Genomic DNA, 21,057 nt, shown 5'->3' with positions numbered 1-21,057 from the left:
GATACAGGTGCCTCTGCGGACTCGTCGTACCTTTCGGACCCCGAGAGCAATGTGCGATCATCCTCCGCGCCAAAGCCGCCGACTTTCGGAGCGCCAAAGCCTCCGGGCGGTGCGGCGCCGGCCCCGCCGGGAAGGCCGCCTCTGCCTCCTCCCAACGCTGCTCCAACACTGCCTCCATCAATCGCCAGCTTGCGCAAGACGACGAGCGATGTTCCCAGACCAAGCTCGTCAGCATCGATGAAAGGGCCCCCACCTCCCATCGGCAAGAAGCCTCCACCGCTACCTGCATCCCGGAAGCCTTCTACTACGCCCTCCAGCCATCCTCCTCCGGTACCAGGTGCACCGGCCCCTGGAGCTCCTCCTCCTCCTCCTCCTCCTCCTCCATCCGCTGCTCCAGCACTTCCTCTATCTGCGCCCCCTTCTGCGCCCCCTTCTGCACCCCCCTCGGCGCCTCCACCACCCCCTGCCGCTGCTGCACCTCGAGCTCCAGCGCCATCACCACCCTCACGCTCCCCAGCGCCTCCACCACCTCCGCCAGCATCAAATGGGCCTTCGCCGCTGGCAATGCAAGCTGCCTTACGAGCAGCTGGACAAGCGTCTCCTAGTGCTGCTCCCCCGCCTCCGCCTTCAAGCGCACCATCGCCCCCTGCTGCCGCTCCTTCCCCGCCGGCCGCTCCCCCTTCACGGGCCCGCGCCGGTTCTGGTCTTCGCTCTTCTATGCTGGACCCAAGCGCATTTACTCTTGCTCCCAACGGCGCAAAGAGCCCTAGTCCTACTCGCTCTAACACCACGGCTACTCTACATGCTGGTGGCGGCGGCGGAGGTGGCCAACGTTATATTGTTCAGGATCCGCGGTGGAGGTTTCAAGACGAGGCCATGCTACCAAAGCCAAGGGATTTCGTTGGCGGTCCTCGACGCTACCGGGCTGGCAGGGGAAGCAGTGTTCCCCTCGACTTGAGCGCTCTGTGATGAGCTGATCAAAGACGGGCTGCTCGCCGCGGCTTCATCAGCACTAGGAGCCCTATCAAGGATTAGGTACACAACGAGGGGCTTTCTCCGACAATATACATGCTTCAAACGATCAACTCTTAACGAGCTCGAGTGGCAACGCGCTCCCTGTTGCAGCACTCCATGTCACCGCAAACAAGCCCAAAGATGAGTTCCAGTATTTCGACAGTGCACTCCCCTCTGCGATTCTATTGATAGAAAGCAGTGTGTCAAAGCAAGATGAGCAAGAGAGCCAGAACGGACGTTCGGACGTCAGGATGCACGCCGTGACAAGCATTTGTCAAGCCTTAGTCGAGCATTTTCGTGTCGGTGTGTCTGAGGGTGCCGTGGTATCGGACTCTTGTCTTGGCAGCATCGTCGAGCCTTGGCGAAACGATCGATTGAGACGCAATCTAGATCTACCGGTTGCGATTCGCAAGCCTTGGATTTTTCTTGGAAGCCGCGGACCTTCCAAACATCATCACGCAGATAGAAGCCTGCCCCTATCGCTGCTGGGGGTGGGTGGCGGTTCTCTAACATGGTCGTCGGGGGAGTGAGATTCGAAAAAGGGCTTGGCATATGCAAGCATCTTGGAGGGGCGGGGGAGGAAGGATCATCACGACAACTTCTGGGATAGAGGTGGGAAAAGGGAAGTGAAGCATCACGCTAGCGGAGTTTTTTGTCGGTCATTCATTAGATGATGAGTCGCGAAAGGTAGATTAAAAAAAACAATAAAAAAAAGAGAAGACAAAATTATCCAAAACATACCCTGGACGCGCGTGCCGTGCAGCTGGAATCTGCAGAAGAGGACAGATCGTGCGAGTCTCGTGAGAACGTAGGGGTCCCGGGTTGTCAACGCGAGGGGAGGTCAGATCGAGCGAGCATCTCGGATCGAAGCACAAGTCGGCCTGGAGCGAGACCTCCCCCCGGTCGAGCACATATTTGTGTGCTTCACACATGGAACGAACGTTGAACTCTGGGGACTGACCATGACGACGCGCGCTTGTCTCGTTTGGAAACGAAGCCTGCCAGATCACATCGCATCATGATGAGGTTTGAGATAGGGGGTCTGCGCATGTAGCCCGAGTAGTCGGCCATCGGGCCTGGCTTGTAGGGCGTAGTCGTAACCGAAAACTCTCTCAGCTGCTAGGCCGCTGGACAATCGTTGTCAGGATCAGCGTGTACGAGAGGGTAAGCCCGTCCCGAGGGGGGCAGCCGGGATGGGGTCCCCAACCAGCCTCCATTACATGCGTATACATCAACACAAATGAAATAGCCTGCAGGACGTGAACCATAAAACCGTGCCCTCATTTATTAAACTACCCTAGGAAAAGCCGAGCTGAGCAGAGCTATCCCGCAAATCCAGGTTTCAAACATACTCGCCGGCCATATTGCTAAGCAGTGGGAACACAAGGCTCAAAGAAAGAACGAAGAAGACTCCCCAAGACCTCAACCCAAGAGGGGGGCCAGACGAGGCGAGAAGTGTAAACATTCCCCGAGGACCAACGAGGTTGGACGACCGGATAACCTCACCCCTTGCCCTCCTCTCTACTCCTCTCCTCTTTCCCTTCAACTCCCCTAGATAGATGCCCGGGCAGACAACAATTCGAAACCCCCGCGCACGACAGAAAAGGCAAGAAGTGAAAAAAGCTTTCACGCCATGCCGGGCCAGTCCTTGGCTGCTCTCACTCCCACTCCCACCCCCAGATCCGGAGATCATTGCATATGGCAAGTGAAGAGACAAGACAAAGGACGCAGAAAAAAGAACGCAAATGACCCCGGTCCCCCCATGAATCCCCGTTTTCGTTTACCAGGCATGTTCCGCGTTTCTTCCCAAACTCGAGGGAAAGAATAGGTATCCATGAGTAAGAGAAAAAAATTCAAAAAAAGTCGTCTATATTCGTCGTAGCCCGTGTTCAAACCCGTTCGTGACGAAAGAAAAGAGGACCAATAGTAAAGTTTGCGTGTAAGAAGAGGACCCGAAAGACCTCGCAAGGTCCAGTATCCCGGATCCGCCCGTACGTAAATAGCATCCGACGCTTCATGATTCAGACGACGTGTTCGATGATCGACGCTGGTTCAGAATTCTTCAGGCGACGACGCTTCGGCCAACACCTGCCCCCCACCTGAGGCGGCGAAGACCGCCGCCGGAGGACCGAATAACTTCTCGTCCGCACGACGAAGAGTCTGCCACGGTCGAGGCGTTGACGCTTACTCCCGCCGAGAGGGCCTCCTGCCGTCCTACTTCGCGGCCGATCACATAGCCAGCGCCAAATCCTACCACGGACACCAGCACCACGACACCAGCGCTCACCACCCAGGTCAGCAATGTCGGGCTGATGAGGGCGTCGTCGCTCGCTGAGACCTTCTTCTTCTTGGCCGCCCTCGACGAGCGTGTTTGTGAAGAAGTGCGCTTGTGCTTCTCGACGCCCTCGCTCTTGGGCGACGAAGGGGCAGGAGGCGTTGTCGTTCTTGAACGCGCGGCGGGTGACTTGGCAGAAGGAGCGCCTTGAGCTTGGGTAGGTCTCTCAGCCATGAGCTCGGATTCGGGCATCAGCCGTAACTCAACAGGTTGAGAGCTAGGTCCGACTCCGGCGTGCGCCGGCGGAGCGCCTTGTCGCTCAGCGTCCTTATACTTGGGCAGACCACGGGCGGCAGCGGCGCAGGACAGCAGGGTGGTGAGTGAAGCGCGCAGAGCCGCGTCATTGTCGGCTTGATAGGCGGGAGACATGAAGTTCGGCGGTCCGCGATGGACTCTGGTCTGAGATCGCTGTGAGAGTGTAGGCCGTACGCCGCTGTGCGGGTGTTGGTGGATCGCCGAGTTGGCCGAGTGGCTTCTGTTCAAGCCCGATGGCGGGTGAGAAAAGGCATTTGGTTGAGGCCTGAAGACGGGATCGTCGGGAACACGTCCCAGGGCCGTGGCGATCTCGTCGCTGTCGTCAGAATCTCCCGACTCCTCTGGCACCTGTTGCTGTTGGTGGAAAGGCGCACGCACGGAAGGCTGGACGTTCTCGGTCGAGCTCGTCAGACACTGGTCCTCCTCGCTTTCGCTCTCCTCATATTCCTCCTGGCTGCTCGTGCCGGCATGGATGGCCGTCTGGTCGACGTGGAAGGACCGCGGCACGGGCTGGCTCTGGTGATGTAAGCGACGTCGGCGGGCTGCCATGGACCCGCCGACGCGAAGGCCCGTCGTGACGATCTCGTCGCCGATGGACGAGAGGGACGACGAGGATGGCTGCGATGAGATCTCGACCCATGATTCTACACGGTTTTGTGTGAGCATTTCGTCATCAACCTCACCGAAATGATGGTGTCCTTCCGGTAACTGACCGTCATTCCGCCTACGTGGGCCTACGGCGGGCTGTGCTCCATTCACCGACATCCTGCCGTTCTGGACGTTCTGTCCCGCGCGCTCGTTGCGCTGCTGTCCGTCCATCCTGATATGCTATTTTTTTTTTACGCCGTGGAAGAATGCGAAAAAGAAACAGCCGAGAAAGAAAAGAGCAAATGGTTCGTTCGTCGTGATCGTTGTCGTTGTCGTTGTCGAGGGAGGTGGATAGACGTGTGGGGGCTGCGTCCTCCGTCCGAAACCCCGCGTTTTGGAGATAAGATACGCTCGCGGTGGGATCTATTTAGTACGGGGTCCGAGGCTGTCTGTTCGCGCGCGATGCCGACGATGGTTCGAAAAAGTGCTGGTGTACGATGAAGCGAGGCAGAAGGCGGAAAGAAAAAAAGTTGAAGGTTAGGAGGGAAGGGTTGCAGCAGACCGCTTCAAACTATGGCTGGCTCACCAGGCACGCAGGGTCGGTGTGATGGTGTTGAGGCCCCGTCGCTGGCTGGCTGGCTGGGCCTTTGTGCATACGGCGAAGGAGGGGGAGGGGGCTTCTGTCCAAGGATTCCAAGCTTACGATACGGAGATGATGTACACCTGCGGCAGTCCTTCGCTGGCAAGGTACTTGCTGCCTCGCACCGGCGCCTATAAGTCCCGGGCACCGTACCGTGTCAGGTGCTAAGACCACCAACCACCACTATCAGCCAGCGCCGGCACGGCTGCAAACGGCGCGATAAGCACAGTACGATCTTGTCTGACATGGGATTGTGCTCGACATGGATGACGCTATCGTTACGGTCAGGGGGGGAGAACGAGACGTCGTGGTCGCCCATCACTTACCCCCCGTCCCGCCCCAGAACATCCCACCTACTCACTGTCCGGGCCGCCAAGTGCAGCATAGCAGGGGGTCAGGTGGGGTATACTTTGGCTATGGGAAGCGCGAGCTGCGCCCACCATTTAACCAGTCTGCAGCTTTAACACCGACACCGGCTCTTTGCACCGGCCACGCATTCCACGTCGACGCAGTGTAGAACTGCGGAGATGGTGCCGTTCGGTTGTGCTAGTGGTCCGCGACTTGCATCCCGCGACAAGGACGATCCCAAGACATGCCATGATCCTCGTCTTATAATCGTCCCCAAGTCATGCCAGATTCCACTGCCTTCGTCACCTCCTTTTCGCTCCACTGGCCACCCCAACAGATTGTGTCCGTTTCGCGCCTCGAGCCTCGAGGTCTTGGGCGGGAACATCGAACGGCTGAGCAGGTTTCTACCAACTCGTCTTGCTGACGAACGGGTGTTACCCCTGTGACCTTACTTGGTTGAGCAGGCGCGGGATGACCAAGGCACCAAGGGACGGGTGTTCTAGTCGGACTGGGCACACTTTAGGTAACGGCCTAGATTGGCCCGTCATCACGGGGCTGAGCAGACACCTCGTGCCGCCCAATGACGCACCGCTCGACGGGCAGCTGAGCACGAGGCTACAGTCGAATGGGAAGTAGAGTCGGGCCAGTGCTTGTTGACAGGAGAGACAATCACCACAATGCGGCATGAAACAGCCACGGGACGATCCAGACAGTTTTGGGGACAGCATCGCATTCATAGTCACGCTTCATGAGATAGGGACAGAGGTTTCATCGAGGAAAAACATCAAAACTTTTGTATTACAATAGGAGCCGATCCCTAAACGCCGGGTCCACCTGGCAAGTGCATTTGCCTTTTTTGAAATGACATTCACGGGGGAGAAGGTATACTTACTCCATTTTTCCTGCGTCGCATTGCATTGGTATCGTTCCAAGTTCAAGAGTAACCGTAACCGAAGGGAAGAGAAAAAACGCCTGACCAGCCACATCGACAGCCGAAGTCGTTGAAAGCAACCCCCAGAGCCCACAGAAGCCGTCGTCATCTAGAACTTTGAGTCCCCTCTAACGTGTCTGCAAATGTAAGACACTGAGATTCTTCCCCAGTTTCATGATAATAAGCCGTCTGCCCACTGTGAAGATGTTGCGAAGCAACACATGCCCTCTTGGTCAACCCACAATAGCGTACAGATCCCGCATCGTCTTCTCTCTCTCTCTATCTCTCATGGAGAAAGAGAAGAAGACTGCCACAAGCCCACGGTCCCAAATGAAAAGCCCTCAGGTCCATCTTGTCTCCGAAGAGACTGCTCTCAAAGCCCACAAACCCCGCAGGGAAGAAACTTGTCTCGAACCGACAGCCCACAGTAGCCCACAGGAATGCCCGCGTAATGCCCTCTGATTAACCATCATAAGTGTGCAGCTTGCGTCACCGTTTAGAAGGTGACCTTCTGGCCCTTGAAGTCGCCGAAGCCACCACGGTTGGTGGAAGAGAATCCACCGCGGCCGCCACGGCCGCCGCGACCACCGCGGTCACCACCGCCACGTCCACGACCACCGAAACCACCACGGCCACCGCCACGGCCACCACCGCGGCCGCCACCGAAGCCACCACCCTCACGCTGGGGCTTCTGGCCGGCAAAGTCCAGGCGGACAGCACGGCCGCTGCGACCCTCGCCAACGTACTGGCCGTTGAGCTGAGCGAAAGCAGTCTTGGCATCGTCAATAGAGTTGAAGGAAACGTAGCCAAAGCCCTTAAGGTTACCCGTCTCACTGGAATGTGTTAGTAAGTTGCGTACAAGGGCTTGGGATCATGGATTAACTTACGGGTCAGTGGGCAGGCGAACGCTAGTGACCTCAGCGGCTTCGCTGAAGAAAGCGCTGACGGTGTCCTGGTCGACGTCGAAAGGAAGGTTGCCGACGAAGAGAGTGTCACTCTCAGGAGAGACGGTGTCGCCGTGCTTCTGGGCGCGGTCGAAGGCGCGAGCCTGGGGGTTGCCGTCACCAGCGGGCTTCTGGCCAGAGAAGTCGATGTTCATAGCACGGCCAGCAAGCTCACGGCCTTGGGAGCCCTCGAGGGCGGCGGCAGCAGCCTCGGGGGTGGCGAAGTCGACGTAGCCGAAGCCACGGCTGCGGCCGGTGGCCTTGTCGGTGACAACGCGGGCACCGGTGAGGTCGGCGAACTCCTGGAAAGCCTCGTACAGGGAGTTGTCATCGACAGCCCAGGCAAGGGAGCCAACGAAGAGGGTAGAGCTCTTGTCAGAGATATCGGTGCGAGCCTTTTTGCCGGGAATGACAGGGTCGTCAAGGGCCTTGCGCTTCTTGGAAGGCTCCTCGGCCTTGGCCTCGGTCTCAGATGCTTCCTTAGAGTCGGAGGAGTCTTCCTCCTCATCAGAGTCAGAGGAGTCGGAGTCGGAAGTCTGTCAAGGCACCGTTTAGTGGGATGTACGAATGGAAGACTGCGACGGTGTAACTTACGGCTTCAGCCTTCTTCTCGGTCTTCTCGTCCTCAGAAGAGTCGGAGTCATCAGAGTCCTCCTCGGAGTCGTCGCTGTCGGAGGTCTCAGCCTTCTTAGCAGCGCCGTTGGTCTTGGCCTTAGGGGCCTCCTCCTCAGAGTCGGAAGAGTCGTCAGAGTCAGAAGACTCAGCCTTCTTGGCAGCCTTGGGGGCAGCCTTCTTGACGGGCTTCTCCTCCTCAGAGTCGGAAGAGTCGCTGGAAGCCTCGGCCTCGGAAGAGTCGGAGTCCTCCTCCTCCTCGCTGCTGTCGGAAGAATCCGAGTCGGACTCGGGCTCGACAACCTTCTTGGACTTCTTGGAAGCCTTCTCCTTGGAAGCGACCTCCTTGGCGATCGCCTTGGACTTGGCCTTGGGGCTCTCAGCGGCCTTGGCGACGCCGGCGTTCTTCACCTTGGTGAGAGGGTCAGCGGCCTTGCTGCCCTTGGTGGTAGACTTGGTCTTGCCCATTGTGAAGGTGTGAAGAAAATGTGATTGAGGGGGTATATGGGAGGAAGGGGAAGGGTTTGAAGGGTTGGAAAAGAGCGAGAGAAAGACTTTTTTCCAGAGAATGGTTGCACGAGGGAAAACTTCTGAGCAGCTTCGAGGCGGGAGCTTGACTTTTATGGCAAGGGTCCGGTGGTTGGGGCGAAGGGTCTTGCGACAGAGATTTTTTTTGCGATTTGCCAACTTTTCAGCGGGGCGGTCCCTCGACCGGTACGGGCGGTGAGCGAGGGGCTGCATGGCTGTGGGCCAGCAGAGTACGTACCGAAAGCCGCAGCCGAGACGCTCTGGGGAGCAGGCCGTGGGCCTGGAGCCTGCGAATTAAGGCCACCGGAATCTGGCTGACCTTTAGCTGCCGCCAGGTTCCTCCAATCCCGATAGCCATCTCAAACCCGGCCCCCGAGACCGACATCAAGAACCACAAGCTCAACCTCACGCCGCGCGACCTCCGACCCCGGTGACCCCGTTTCGTCCACTTCGAACTCACGTACCTTAAGGAGAATTTCCCTTTTCCAATTCGAACATAGCCGTCACGATGCCCACCCCCGAGTCTGATATGTTCCTGGCGCAGAAGCCAAAGGTGCCCCCAACCTTCGACGGCGTTGACTACGACGACACCAAGGCGTTCAAGCAGGCACAGGATGCCATCATCCGCGAGCAATGGGTCGGCGCCATGATGCTGCGTCTTGTCGGCGAGGAGCTGGGCAAGTGCTACAAGAAGGAGGGCGTTAACCACCTGGAGAAGTGCGGTCAGCTGAGAGGTTCGTTGGAGTCCTGCGGCGATGGGGTGGGAACCAATCGCTGCCAACCAGCGGAGATGGGCCTCTCGTTAGATACTAGTTGCTGACAAGAAGAAACAGAAAAGTACTTGGAGCTGCTGAAGGAGAAGAAGGTCAAGGGCACATTGTTCGAGCAGCAGAACTACATCAGCAAGCAATAGACGGGCCATGTTCTGATTGGGATGGATTTGGAGAGTTTGGGTACGGACCAGGAGACGGCGCTCTGATAGAGACCTCTTTCTACATCTGAAAGGGGAACGCAGAGACGAGGCCATGACGGTATTCACGTCAATTGGCCAGCGCGTGATGGGCCATATCCCTCACGATATGTACAAATGAATCAAACAAGGCTTCCGAGGTTATGCATCTATCCGTTGTGTCCGGGCTTTGCCATCCGTTTGTCCATGAAATGGCCAGCTTGGCTGGCGAAAAACAAATAACGGTCATTTAGCAATCCAATTGACCTTTTTCCATTGTCAGAGTGCCTAATTTCATTATACAATACCCCGACTGAAAGTTGAAGCTCCATAGAGGTCCTAGTACCTGAACTGCCTTCCATGCCAAGTGCGCAACAGGCACGTCCCGCCCGCCCCAGAATTTTTCCACTGCACCACAAGCTCAAGCTCACGCATCCTGCAACACCACCATAGTCGAGGTGATCCCCCCGACGACAACCAGCAACGCACACCGGCCGCAACACCTTGTCGCGCGCGTTCAACACCACAAAGCATGATTTGCAGAACATGCCTGCGGCGGGCCTCGGCTCTGCCCCGTCTTCAAGCCCCAAGGGCCGCCGCCGTCCTCGCCATCAGACCCTTCTCCCTCTCCACGCCATCAAGAAACGCAGCAGCAGCGGCCGATGACGGAACCAAGACGAAAGCGACCGACGTCCCCCCGAACCTCTCGACCCTTAAGGCCGACGCGCCGCCGTCCGAGCCCATCTCCTCGTGCCCCGCCGGCACTGTTCTCAACGGCCTGAACTACTTCAAGGGCCGGACCGACCCGGTCGCCCTCCGCGATGAGGAGTACCCCGAGTGGCTGTGGACGGTCCTGGAGTCCAAGAAGGAGACCGTCGAGTCCGCCGACGATCTCGCCGCCGAGATGTTCTGTATGTCAAACACCACCGCCGCAGGCGAATACCCTCGGCCACCACCTCCCTTCCCCATGAAAAAATCGGGCCATGGTCATGCTAACCATCATGCGAACCCATAGCCAAGTCCAAGAAGCAGCGCAAAGCCGCCGCCAAGCGTCAAAAGGCCATCGAGGCCAAGCTCGTCGCCTCGGGCGATATCGAGGCCCTTGCGCCCAAGGTCCCGCTGCCGCAGCAGTCCATCAACCTGCCCGGTGAGAAGGGCGGCGACGTCGAGCACAACCTGCACGCGGCTACCAAGAGAGACGAGCTGCGCAAGGCAATGCGCAAGGAACGCAAGGCCAAGATCAAGGAGTCCAACTACCTCAAGTCCATGTAAGGGGGCGGATGTGGTATCGGCGGTGGTTCTGCTGCGGTTTGTGTTGCCACTGCTGGCGTGGCAGCGTGCCTGTACTGGAGTTGTGTGTCATAGAGAGTCAAAAAGAAGGGACTATTGTACAATATCTACTGTCGGCATGGCCGGCTTGTCATATCATCACTAAAACATCATACCTGGAGGAACAACAAGAGACAGTTCCGGCAAGCGCCTTGGCTTCTGGTATTAAAGCTCGTAGACTTAGTCTTCTAACTGTACATGGCCGTGAAATATGTGCATGGATTGGCCTTTTGTAGGCGCTCGAGTCATCAGCATGGCGATGCTATCTCAGTGTTTTGGTGCTGCTCCTTCGGGACCTCGCCCGATGCGTCCGCTAGTCTTCATCCTCCTCCTGTTCTCCGATGGATGCTTGCTTAAGCGACAGCTCTGCTCTCAGATCCTTCAAACGAGCCTCGACGCGGTTCCTCAGAATCTTATTAGTCTGGTTCGACTTCTCTTGCTCCTTCTTCGCGATCTCGTTCTTTAGCTGCGTAATATCCTCCCGGACAGCCTTGACCTCGTCCAGCCGCTCTTTGTCGTCGTCATCTTCATCGTCGTCGTCGTCTTCGTCTTCCTCGCTCGCGACTGACTCCTCTCCGTCACCACTGTCCTGAGCATGGGGTGCGGGCGTGCCGGTGTTCATGGTCATCGGCGTAGCGGCCTCAAGTTGTGTTGCTGGCGTGCCAACCTCTGTTGTAGCCTGGTTCATCGCCTCCTCTTCGAAAGCAGCCATGAGCTCCGCCTCCAAGTCTTCGTCGTGTTCATCGAGTTCGCCATCGTTGTAGCCGTCAGCCGGGAAATAGCCGCTGTCGTCCGCCTCGCCGTCGGCGTCTTGCTCGTCTTCGGAATACTCGTCTCCAGACTGCATCTTTCTGTCGTCGACAAGTTCATACCTGGAAGACATGGCAGCCGCGTCGGCTTGCAGGAGCTTCTTAACCTCGTTTTCCTTTAGTTCGATCTCCGAGCGACTGATGATCTTGGCAAATCTTTGATTGGTAGCGTCGTGCATGGGTGGTGTCAGACCGTGTGGCCACTTGAAGCCGGGCTGAATCATCGCGGGCAACGGCGCCTTCTTCGCCTCGTCCTCGCTCCGTACCTGCTGGAATACGAGGAGCATATGGCAGATATCAGCGGATTTCATGAACGTCTTCCGGTCCCAAGACTTCATGCCTTCCGTAATCGTTGGCAGTTCCACCATGACGGCGGCGTAAGGTTGGCCCTTCACTACCACCATGGCGCGCCGGCTCTCCTCGTCGAAGAATTTCATCAAGATGTCCGCGCCGCCATCCTTTCTAGGAATACCGACCTTGCCTTCTTCGATGCATTTCCTGACATATTCGCAGTGCTCACCGGGCATCATGCGCAAAATAAACTGTTCCTCGATTGTAGGGTCTTTCTCCTGGTCACTAGCCTCCGAGTCGTAACCATCACCGGGTGGGTGGACTGGCGGTTTGCCCTTTGACTTGACGACTATATGACCTGTTCTGGGTGTCGACACAGTCGGTGTTTTTAAGAGCTTGATCTTCTTCGATGGCTGGTTCGTGCCATCGTCGTCCTCGTCCTGTTCCCGTTTTTTGGACTCGATGAGCTTGCTTGTAGGCTTGGGTTGTCGTCCAGCCTTCGTCTTGGATGGGGTAGGCGCCGCGGGCCCAGCTGGTGTCGGCGGTTGTGAAGGTTTCAGTTTGATCTTCATGGATGAGGATGGCGTCGAAGCCGACGGCGTCGCGCCATTCTGTTCGCTGAACGAGGGTTGTCGCGAGCCTACGCTTAGCTTCAACTTCGGCCGCGGCGGCGGAGCGCTGATGTCTGGCATCTCCCGAAATCGTATGCCGATCTTTCGCTTTCGTTTGCGGTTTCTCTGGCTAGAGACGGTTCGAGTGGTTTGTCTCGATGAATGTCAGGAAAGGATCTCGAAACCGAAGTGGCAGGCGCGCCTCGATCGTCGCGGGGAGTTAGGTGGAGCGCATGCGGATATTCTTGGGTAGCAGCAGCTGGGGGGGGAAGATGATTCTTATATGGCGTTAATATAAGCAGGGGATTGAGGTTTTTTGTCAAGATTCAGGGTAGAAAGAAAGGTGAAGATTCACTGGCGAAAGGCGGCAAGCAAATCTAGGAGGTCGGTGCCTCAATTCTGGAAGGCGCAAGTGAGGTATCGGACCACGGTACTTGGGCAGGTACCTCCTCACCCTGGAAGGTACTTTTTGCTGGGGAAGGAGCGAGCGAACAGCCTTGCAGGTCGCGTGTTGTAAGTTTTAGCGTGACAAACGCCTACGCCTACGTCGCGCCTATCTCCACCCATGGTATCTACCTTATGCCGCACAGACGTTGTTCTTTCACCACCACCGACTGGCAACAAAGCTTGGCAATAAACCGGAAAGCTACCTTAACTGTGAACGCCTACTCATCCTGTCGCATCACTGCATTCTTTGTCTGGCTTGGCCTGGTCCTAATGATGCAACCGCTAGCTTATTAATGTCTCGAATGTTCCATTTTTTCCTATGTTGGTTGTCGAAAAGTCAATTTGGACTTCATGTCTTTATTAATCACACGCTTCGTTCTGACTCTGGAGTGTTCTACTATAAGATGAAGCACCAGACTACCGGCGTTCATCAACAAGCTTCTGGCCAGCATTGTACTCCTCAGTAGCTCCTAGAAGGAGAAAGAGAGTGTTAATGAGTCGGTTTGGGCGAGAGCTCGCTCTTAATTCAGGTATATTGGGGATAACTACATCACGACGATCCGCAACTTTGGCTTAGAGACCATTGTCGTCAGACCAAAAGATAGCTAGCCGACCAATCTGCCGTATAGATGTTCGCCTATCTCACCATAGTACTATATAGGAGCAGTAACTTGTCGCGTTTCTCGTTGATGGAGTGTCCATAGGAAGGGCGGTTCGTCGTGAAGTAGTCGTCTTTGGGGATCCCTGCACAAGGCATGTGGTCAGTGTTGAAGCCCGCGCATAAACCTACCTTTGAGGTGGGTTAGGTGGGTTTCTACTCCCCTTTTCGAGCTGCGTAGAATGGCTCGAGAGTGTTTGATTGCGTCGATGACTGGAAGTAAAACCTTGGATCGACCCAATTCTGATAACGCGGATCAGCTTCATGATCACGGCAGGTGTGGGTTTCGTGTGCACCAGCTTGGGGGGAGGCATAGAACTGGGGGCGGGCTGAGCGAATCTCTGCTCTATCTTTCTTTCTGAAAATAAAATCTGTCAGATTTGCCATTTTGAAGAATGACATCAACAGACCAGTTTAAGTAGTTTTGGGCATATTTCATGGTTTCCAGAACATAAAAGTGTAACATAGATGTTAGTGGCGCAGTCCCAGCCTACACTTGGATCTGTGTCAAATATTACAATACACACCAGGCGATTTGTCTTGAGGGAGCACATATGTGAGAGCCCAAGAGTCCGTACTGTATAATTTTGATCGTTGCAGTGGCATGCCTTTCTGCCGACGGTCAAACAAGTCAATGTTTCCAATGCGCCCTAGCCACACCTTCTATAGCGCCAAGGGAGAATGAACAACTGTCCAGAATAAAGACTCTCGACACTCGATCTCGTACGATTTCTTTACTTGTTACTTGGGCTTCGCGGTCATCGCTATCTCGGCTAATACACATTATAGACAAAGAGAAATGGACCGCATCCCTTCATTGCCACCAGACCTCCCCCCAACTCTACCGAATTATTCCTGATACCCCCTTTTCACAAGACAGTGAGTGTAATGGCTGCTACCACAGCACTCAAGAGAGCTGCAACATAGCCGCTCTGAGTCGTCCTGCATCCCGCAGAGATAGGGTTGAGCCCAGCCGGAGCGGTTGTCACCGCGAAGAGCCCACCAGTGGGCGCCACAGCGCCGACAGCCGTGGCCAGCACCATCGACGTCATCAGAGAGGACGGCAAGGTGATGATGGGGGCAAGGGGGCGAACGGAAGTCGTCTCACCTCCAGACACAAGCTGTGGTTGAGCTGTTGGCTGGACATTTGGTGCTGATGTATCGGACCCAGAGCCACCAGAGCCACTGTTTCCTGAATTATTGTCGCCGGAGCGGCTACCATCTCCATTGCCAGAGCCACTGCCGGAACCAGTCCCGGAGCCACTGCCAGAGCCGGATCCACTGCCGCTTCCGCTGCCATTACCCATTTCATTGCCTTTGTCGCCGCCTTTATCCCCTCCAGTCGAGGGCGTCTCTTGAGCTTGCCCACCTGAGCCGGCTGAGCCACTCATGGTCGGCGTAGGTTCAATAGACTGAATCGGGTTCAGGGGTGCGAGACCAGTAGGCGAAATTTCACTCGAAGGCAGGTTGCTGTTTGAACCCGCTGCTGAGGAGGGCATAGAGGGCTGAGGTTGCGGGGAAGCGACGGGAACGGGAACGACCGCAGCCGGCTCGGTAGCCGGAACGGCCGGCACACTAGCGGGAGTGCTAGTATTCAGTTGCGGAAGAGTAGCCATCGGAATACTGGTATTCAGCTGCGGAAGAGCAGTGACCGGAGTGCTAGTATTGAGCTGCGGAAGAGTAGCAGCCGGAACACTAGTATTGAGCTGCGGGAGAGTAGCAATGGGGATACTGGTGTTCAGCTGTGGAAGGGCAGCGGTCGGTGTGCTAGTATTGAGCTGCGGAAGAGCTGCGGTTGGGGTGCTGGTGTTCAGCTGCGGAAGAGTAGCAATTGGAATACTGGTATTCAGCTGCGGAAGAGCAGTGACCGGAGTGCTAGTATTGAGCTGCGGAAGAGTAGCAGCCGGAACACTAGTATTGAGCTGCGGGAGAGTAGCAATCGGAATGCTAGTGTTCAGTTGCGGAAGAGCAGCGGTCGGAGTGCTGGTATTCAGTTGCGGAAGAGTCACGATCGGAATGGTCTGTACAGGAGCGGACGATTCCGGCAGTGCAATACTCGTACGGTTTGCCGGGACTGGAGCGGCAATCTCAGCTGGCTGCGAAGAAGTAGTCGGTGCCTCTGGAACAATGCTGGTGAGGTTTGCTGGGACCGAGCTTGTAATCTTAGCGGGCTGAGTAGTGACAGGAACCAGAATCGGGGTTGGCGTCTGTTATATGACATTAACACAATGCCGATGCAAGTTCATGGCTGGGTAACTTACTTCAGCACTCAGGATAGCTGTCTGGTTGTTGGCAACCGGAAGGGTGGAGACGGACTCAGGCGTAGTGGAAGCCTTGGTAACTTCAGAAGTAGCTTTAGTAGCCTCAGGGGTTGAGGTCGTCTTAGCTGGGTCAGGCAAAGACCCCGACTTCAGGTCCTTGGGTGCTGCGGAGGAAGTGGATGAAGGTTGAGGCTGAGCTTTGTCACCATTTCTTGCAGTGGTTGAAGTAGAGATCGTGGTGTCCGCTTCACCGGCTTTGCCGTCCTTGGGGGAAGAAACCTTGGCCGGAGGGGCTTCGACTGGCGCAGACGGAATCGGAGTAGCCTCGGAAGAGGTAGCCACAGCGGGAGTAGACTTGGCAGCAGTTGACTTGGCCGGTGCAGATGTGGCAATGTCAGACTTCTCAGGAGCAGACGTCTCAGAAGCAGACTGAGCTGGGGCTGTCTTGCTAGACGTAGCTTCGACAGGCTTACTCTTTACGGATGAACTTTCAACTGATGTAGATTCAGCGGCAGTCGATTCGGTGGGAGTAACCTCTGCGGCGACGAAATTGGCAGGAATGGCCTTGGGTGGCAGAGCCCCAGAGTACACGACCTTGGGAGGACCAGCGGCCACAGTTGAGTACTGAACCTGGGCCTCGTCCGCCCCGAGGATCGTCTGGACGACAGGCTGCTGGGTAAGCTGGTTGATCTGGAAAGGCTCGGATATGACGACGGCCTGGGCGGAGTCGGTGATGATGATGGCGAAGTGTTCGAAGGCTGTAATAGAGGCGCTTGGGCTCCAGTTCAGACGGCCGATGTTGTCGATTTGCACTATAGAGCCTGTCAGTTTCAAGACATTCGTGTCTTGATATAAGAGGATGTCTTACCCCCAATCTTTTCGGCAACAACAGACAGGTCCGTCTTGCCGCCGGGCACAAGATTGATGTTGATGGGTGCCTGAAGACCTGTCGTCTGCCACTCGATCTCGAACTGCTGGTTGGGTTGTAGAACGTCTCCTCCCCTAGGCTTCGAGATTTGTGCTTCGCAAAGGGCAATGCCCAGCACCAGCACCAGTGACTTTGTGAACCACATCGTGTCTTGGAATTATTGGTTGAAAATAAGAGGACGTCGAGCCTATAGTCCACCGATACCGAGAGCCTTGTGCCGAACCGAACGATGAATTAAAAGAAGGAAAAGAGCCGACTAGGGCCCGCGGGTATCAAGTTCGAAGGAGTGTAGCGAATGGACTTGCTTGAAAAGAAGCTGACCTGCAGACCGGGTAGAAGAGAAAAAAGGAAGGTATTCCGAAAAGACCGATAGTAGACAGAATCGAACGTGAACTGCAAAAAAGAACGGAACGAGAAGAGAAAGGAAGAGTCACGATCGGATGGAGAAACAGACTGGATGCGCAATTAGGGGGGACCACCTCAAAAGCGCTCCCCATCCCAATAGACGACGTTTTCATGATGGAGCACTCTCTCGTGTGTAAGCCGACCCTTGACGCTGGAAGGTTAAGGGGTGCTCCTCCGTGACAGACTTCCCCAGAACGTCATCCTATGCCGAGGAGTAAAGGCTGGGCAGGGGTGATGGGGTCGTCTCATCGGCCGACACACGCTATGACGAGAAGGGCGAGCAGCGGCACATCTGAACTGCTTGATGGAGTGGGCCTGGCCAAGGCCATCAAATCGACCCGAAGCTTAAGAAGCCTATTTCTTAATGGGCTTATCCACCCGGAACCGACTTAAGCACTCGATGGAATGCGAAACGCCATGGTGAGGGGCGGCGATGGAAGTCGAGGTGGATGATTTCGCAAAACAGGCGAAGTGTGGCTTTCGCGACCACCCGAGGCTTGCTTCATCGACTGCTGCTAACCAGCTAGGCGCCCTCTCTCCACTAACCACTTGGTAGCGTGCCGCATTGTGCAGCAGATGCAGTCTGGTACTCCAATACAGTGTCAACAACGTCTTCATAGTCTTGCTCGTAGCTCCATGGAGCTTCGTCTTAGGCTTGGATTTAGGCATGAGATCTGGCAAGGAAACGCCCGCGACCTCGGACAGCTCGACGGGTCGCCTAGTATCACACAACCGGTTTTCGTCCAATCTCGTGGCGATGAACCCCTGCAGAACCCATCAATCGAGCTGTCGAGAAATCGGATGTCTGGATGACAGAGGAGCTAGTGTCGTCAAAAAGCTGCGGCTGAGACATCGTTCCTGGGGTTGATCAAACCTAAACTTCTTGCTCGGAGCTAAGCGAAGATGCGGTACCTTGTTAAGAACAACAATGCCGAGCCAGCTGATGCACTAACAAAGCGCACTGACCACTTCCCCTGTCCACGCAAACCGGCGGTTCTAGGATGAACCGCCATGTATCACCATTTTCCCCGTGTTTGACCCTATCGCCTTTCGACTCCATGGCATATGCTGGGCTGTGTATGCAATGTGCTATCCGTGGATGCGACGGCTTCGCGTTATTCCTGCCAAGGTACAGTTGGTACCGATGAGCCGCAACAATCTTGTTGATTGGCTGATCGGGGGTGGCTGAAGTCCGATTGAGCTGATAAAATTGCATTGCACCTGGGGCGACGGTCATGCATTCTGTGACCAGATCGGGGCCACTGAAAATGCTTGGTAGGACGGCAACCTTCCGGTCCTTCTAGAATCATTGAGTACAAGTGGAATCAGTGAGCGAGATTGGCAACGTAGATGGGACCTGAGAAGGCCTGGTTCTTTCCATTCTTCAAACCGTGTTATACCTTACAAACCCTTGCACCTGTCAACGTAAAAGCCATAACAATAGGACCAACTGTGGACTTCGACCACGTTAAGCCAGCCACCAATCCACCTAAAATATACAGTCCGTTCCCTGTCCGAGGCGCGTCTGCCGGTCTTATCTAGAACAATGATACGAAGTACTTTTGTTCTCCTTAGGCACCACCCTCGGACTGGTTTCCTGGCGTGTTGGTACTAGATACACCGTGGAAAGCATCGCCGAAGGCAGAATCCTCCATTTCCATGTTCATGTCCAGGCCGTCTCCTATGGATGCTCCATAACTAGCCATCGCGTCACCCGCCGAGTCGAGGTCACCCAGAGAACTGAAGCCGCCAGGAGTTTGGGTCTCCGCTGGCGTTCCGGCAGCGGATGATGCTTTGGCAGCTGGCTTGGGTTCATCACCCTCGGTCGCGCCGGTGCCGGCAGCAGCAGCGGGGTCGGGTGACGTACCTCCCTTAGGCACGACCACCCACTCCCCGCTGCCAGTCCCCTGATCAGGCGCAGTGGCAGAAGTATCCTTGGTAGACTCTGTGTTGCCCATCGTAACATCCTCTCCCGGGCCAGCAGAAGCGCCAGTAGAAGCCTGAGCCTCAGTCTCCTCGGGGATGGTCGGAGGAACTGGCGCAGGCGAGGGAGCGTTCGCGTTGGCTGGGGTTCCGGCCGTTGAGTTTAGAGCAGACACGTGAGTTTGAGGCGTAGGGAAGTTGTTCAGTGGAGTGGAGTTGGCAGAGAATCCGGTGTGCATCTCATCCAAGAGTCCTGCCGCAGTACCGCCCATGTCGATGTCTGAATCGCCAACCATCACCCCGCTATGGGTAGAGCCAGCCTGGGATGGTCGTCGCGATCCCGAAGCACCTGCATCGGCGCCGGCTGCTGGCGCTGGAGAGCTTGCCGGCGGCGGGACGGGCGAAGGCTCCTTGACGGGCTCCGGAGCGGGCTCCTGGAATCCACCGTCTTGTATCCGGTGTACGTTATGAAGGACTTCAATTTGTCGGCCGAGGTTAGCTTCGACCTGAGCGACAATCTCGTCAACCTTCTTGTTGTGTTTTTGTGACCATGAGCCAGCGTTATCGTCTGATTCTGTGGAGTGGCCCTCGATGCGCCATGGCTCTGGACCATGCTCCTGGACAGAGTTCTTGACATCCTTCTCGGCGTCCACAAATACCGAGCTCGCCTTCAGGCTAGCCAGGTTCTTCGCATGTTCCGCCTTCATCCTTTCCATTTCGGCCTTTGTTGCCTCAAGATGCTCCTGGACTCTCTTCCTAAACTCATCAGCCAGCCCGGGCTCTAGGCGCCCAATGTACGGCTTCTGAGGTGGTTCAGTGAGCGCATTCGCACTCTGTGCAGAGAAGATGCCGTCAGTCAGAGACGCCAACTCTCCCTTGAGCCCAAGGCCAAGATCAGGAGGTGCGATCTGGCTTAGGCCGTAAGGAGAAGACACAATCTCCTCCATCCACTCATGGTTTTGCTGGTATCGCGCGAAGGAGATATCTCTAGGGGTCAGGTGGTCAAAGAGATCCTTCTCCAGTTCCTCATCGTCGTGCAAAGCCTCAGCATGAGCGAGAGCTTGTTGATGCTGCTGGGCTTGAGCCTGCACCTGTGCTTGTTGGCGGCCACGGCGACCCTGAGGACCAGTGGGAGGATAGGCCATCTGCTGCGGGACACGCCGCGACTGCGCTGGTGGGTTGTACATCTGTGGTCGCCCACCGTTGCGGGGGAACTGGATTTGGGGCCAGCTGGCGCGATCCGAGAGCATAAAATCCTTGCGGGCAATCTGGCCGCACTTCTGGAGATGGTTGCGGGTTGCCATGATGTGCTGCGTTTCTTGCGAAACGGGGATCAGGTTGACCGGAACGCGATCGGGAGGGTCTGAAGGACCATAGTGCACAATCCAGAGACTAATATCAGGCTGCGGCGCATTCATCACGCCTGTCTGCGATGGCACAAGACGGAATCTACGACGAGCATGCATGGCAACCTGCTCACCCGGAACGAATCCAGACTTGACGTAGTGAATCTCGAGAGACTGTAGCCACGGTCAGTTATTGCATCAGTAATGCAATGGATATCCATACCAGTCCATTTCCAACATCCTGTCTGTGGTATTGCTCTGGGCCCCAGATCATCCCATCACTCGCGAAATTTGTTCCGAGCCGCTTGAGGGGTTGCCATGTGAGATATACTTGGCCGTCGCGGGGTCGATCGAGGTAGGTCCAGAAGAACGGAGCCTTGTCTTTCGCAACTTGGGGTGCAGCCATCAGCCATTTTGTGACTTGATTCAGATCGACGCGTGCCTGGTCGGCATAGTGGTTGGCAGAAATGAGGTGAGCGTGATTCAGCTACATTTTCATGAGTAATGATTCATTCACGGTAAATAATGGTACTGCTACTGACCAGCTCCTGATCAATTCCATCACTCGGGTCCTGCGCCATGGTGGATCGCGGTCGAGGACGCAGGGTGTAGTGCTGTGGGTTGGATGGTGCTGACGCGCAATATTTTAGGGCGGAAAGCAGAGAACTGCTGCATCAGTGTGCGGTTATGATTAGGAAGGTTGATGGTCGCGGAACAAGCTCGATGGGTGATGTCGCGACGAATTGGAAGGCTGTGTTTGGTGATGAATTGGCGTGTAGGTCGGTTCGCGATCCCCAAAATTGTCGCGACGAGGCTACGGCGCCTGAGAAGATCCTGGCTATGCCGTAGCCAATCAAGGTTGCGTTGGTCATGGGGGCCGTGCGCACATGTCCCTCAAAAAGTAC

General features: G+C 56.0%; 7 protein-coding genes across 7 annotated transcripts; 2 read left to right on the top strand and 5 right to left on the bottom strand.

The window, feature by feature from the left end:
- Positions 1-3,076: 3,076 nt before the first annotated feature.
- Positions 3,077-4,423, bottom strand: ColSpa_02458 (uncharacterized protein; the record flags this gene model as incomplete). The annotated part of the gene is made up of 1 exon (XM_049268670.1): positions 3,077-4,423. The coding sequence occupies one exon, from the start codon at positions 4,421-4,423 to the stop codon at positions 3,077-3,079; it is 1,347 nt and encodes a 448-aa protein (XP_049124627.1).
- Positions 4,424-6,607: 2,184 nt separating this feature from the next.
- On the bottom strand, positions 6,608-8,135 carry ColSpa_02457 (protein gar2; the record flags this gene model as incomplete). The annotated part of the gene is made up of 3 exons (XM_049268669.1): positions 6,608-6,944; positions 6,999-7,591; positions 7,650-8,135. The coding sequence occupies 3 exons, from the start codon at positions 8,133-8,135 to the stop codon at positions 6,608-6,610; spliced, it is 1,416 nt and encodes a 471-aa protein (XP_049124626.1).
- A 568-nt stretch (positions 8,136-8,703) lies between these two features.
- ColSpa_02456 (NADH-ubiquinone oxidoreductase subunit, mitochondrial) lies at positions 8,704-9,108 on the top strand (the record flags this gene model as incomplete). Its single annotated transcript, XM_049268668.1, has 2 exons — positions 8,704-8,929; positions 9,029-9,108. 2 exons carry the CDS (start codon positions 8,704-8,706, stop codon positions 9,106-9,108), a joined length of 306 nt encoding a protein of 101 aa, XP_049124625.1.
- Positions 9,109-9,676: 568 nt separating this feature from the next.
- Positions 9,677-10,416, top strand: ColSpa_02455 (54S ribosomal protein L37, mitochondrial; the record flags this gene model as incomplete). The annotated part of the gene is made up of 2 exons (XM_049268667.1): positions 9,677-10,055; positions 10,160-10,416. The coding sequence occupies 2 exons, from the start codon at positions 9,677-9,679 to the stop codon at positions 10,414-10,416; spliced, it is 636 nt and encodes a 211-aa protein (XP_049124624.1).
- A 370-nt stretch (positions 10,417-10,786) lies between these two features.
- Positions 10,787-12,265, bottom strand: ColSpa_02454 (transcription initiation factor TFIID subunit 8; the record flags this gene model as incomplete). The annotated part of the gene is made up of 1 exon (XM_049268666.1): positions 10,787-12,265. The coding sequence occupies one exon, from the start codon at positions 12,263-12,265 to the stop codon at positions 10,787-10,789; it is 1,479 nt and encodes a 492-aa protein (XP_049124623.1).
- Positions 12,266-14,158: 1,893 nt separating this feature from the next.
- Positions 14,159-16,623, bottom strand: ColSpa_02453 (putative TLC domain-containing protein; the record flags this gene model as incomplete). Its single annotated transcript, XM_049268665.1, has 3 exons — positions 14,159-15,496; positions 15,551-16,362; positions 16,419-16,623. 3 exons carry the CDS (start codon positions 16,621-16,623, stop codon positions 14,159-14,161), a joined length of 2,355 nt encoding a protein of 784 aa, XP_049124622.1.
- A 1,831-nt stretch (positions 16,624-18,454) lies between these two features.
- Positions 18,455-20,733, bottom strand: ColSpa_02452 (SWI/SNF chromatin-remodeling complex subunit snf5; the record flags this gene model as incomplete). The annotated part of the gene is made up of 3 exons (XM_049268664.1): positions 18,455-20,326; positions 20,376-20,639; positions 20,695-20,733. The coding sequence occupies 3 exons, from the start codon at positions 20,731-20,733 to the stop codon at positions 18,455-18,457; spliced, it is 2,175 nt and encodes a 724-aa protein (XP_049124621.1).
- Positions 20,734-21,057: the final 324 nt, after the last annotated feature.

Source organism: Colletotrichum spaethianum (assembly GCF_022836535.1).
Source record: "Colletotrichum spaethianum MAFF 239500 DNA, contig04, whole genome shotgun sequence".
NCBI lineage: Eukaryota > Fungi > Ascomycota > Sordariomycetes > Glomerellales > Glomerellaceae > Colletotrichum > Colletotrichum spaethianum.
The sequence above is the reverse complement of the archived record's forward strand: the minus strand, read 5'-3'. Positions and strand labels throughout refer to the sequence as shown.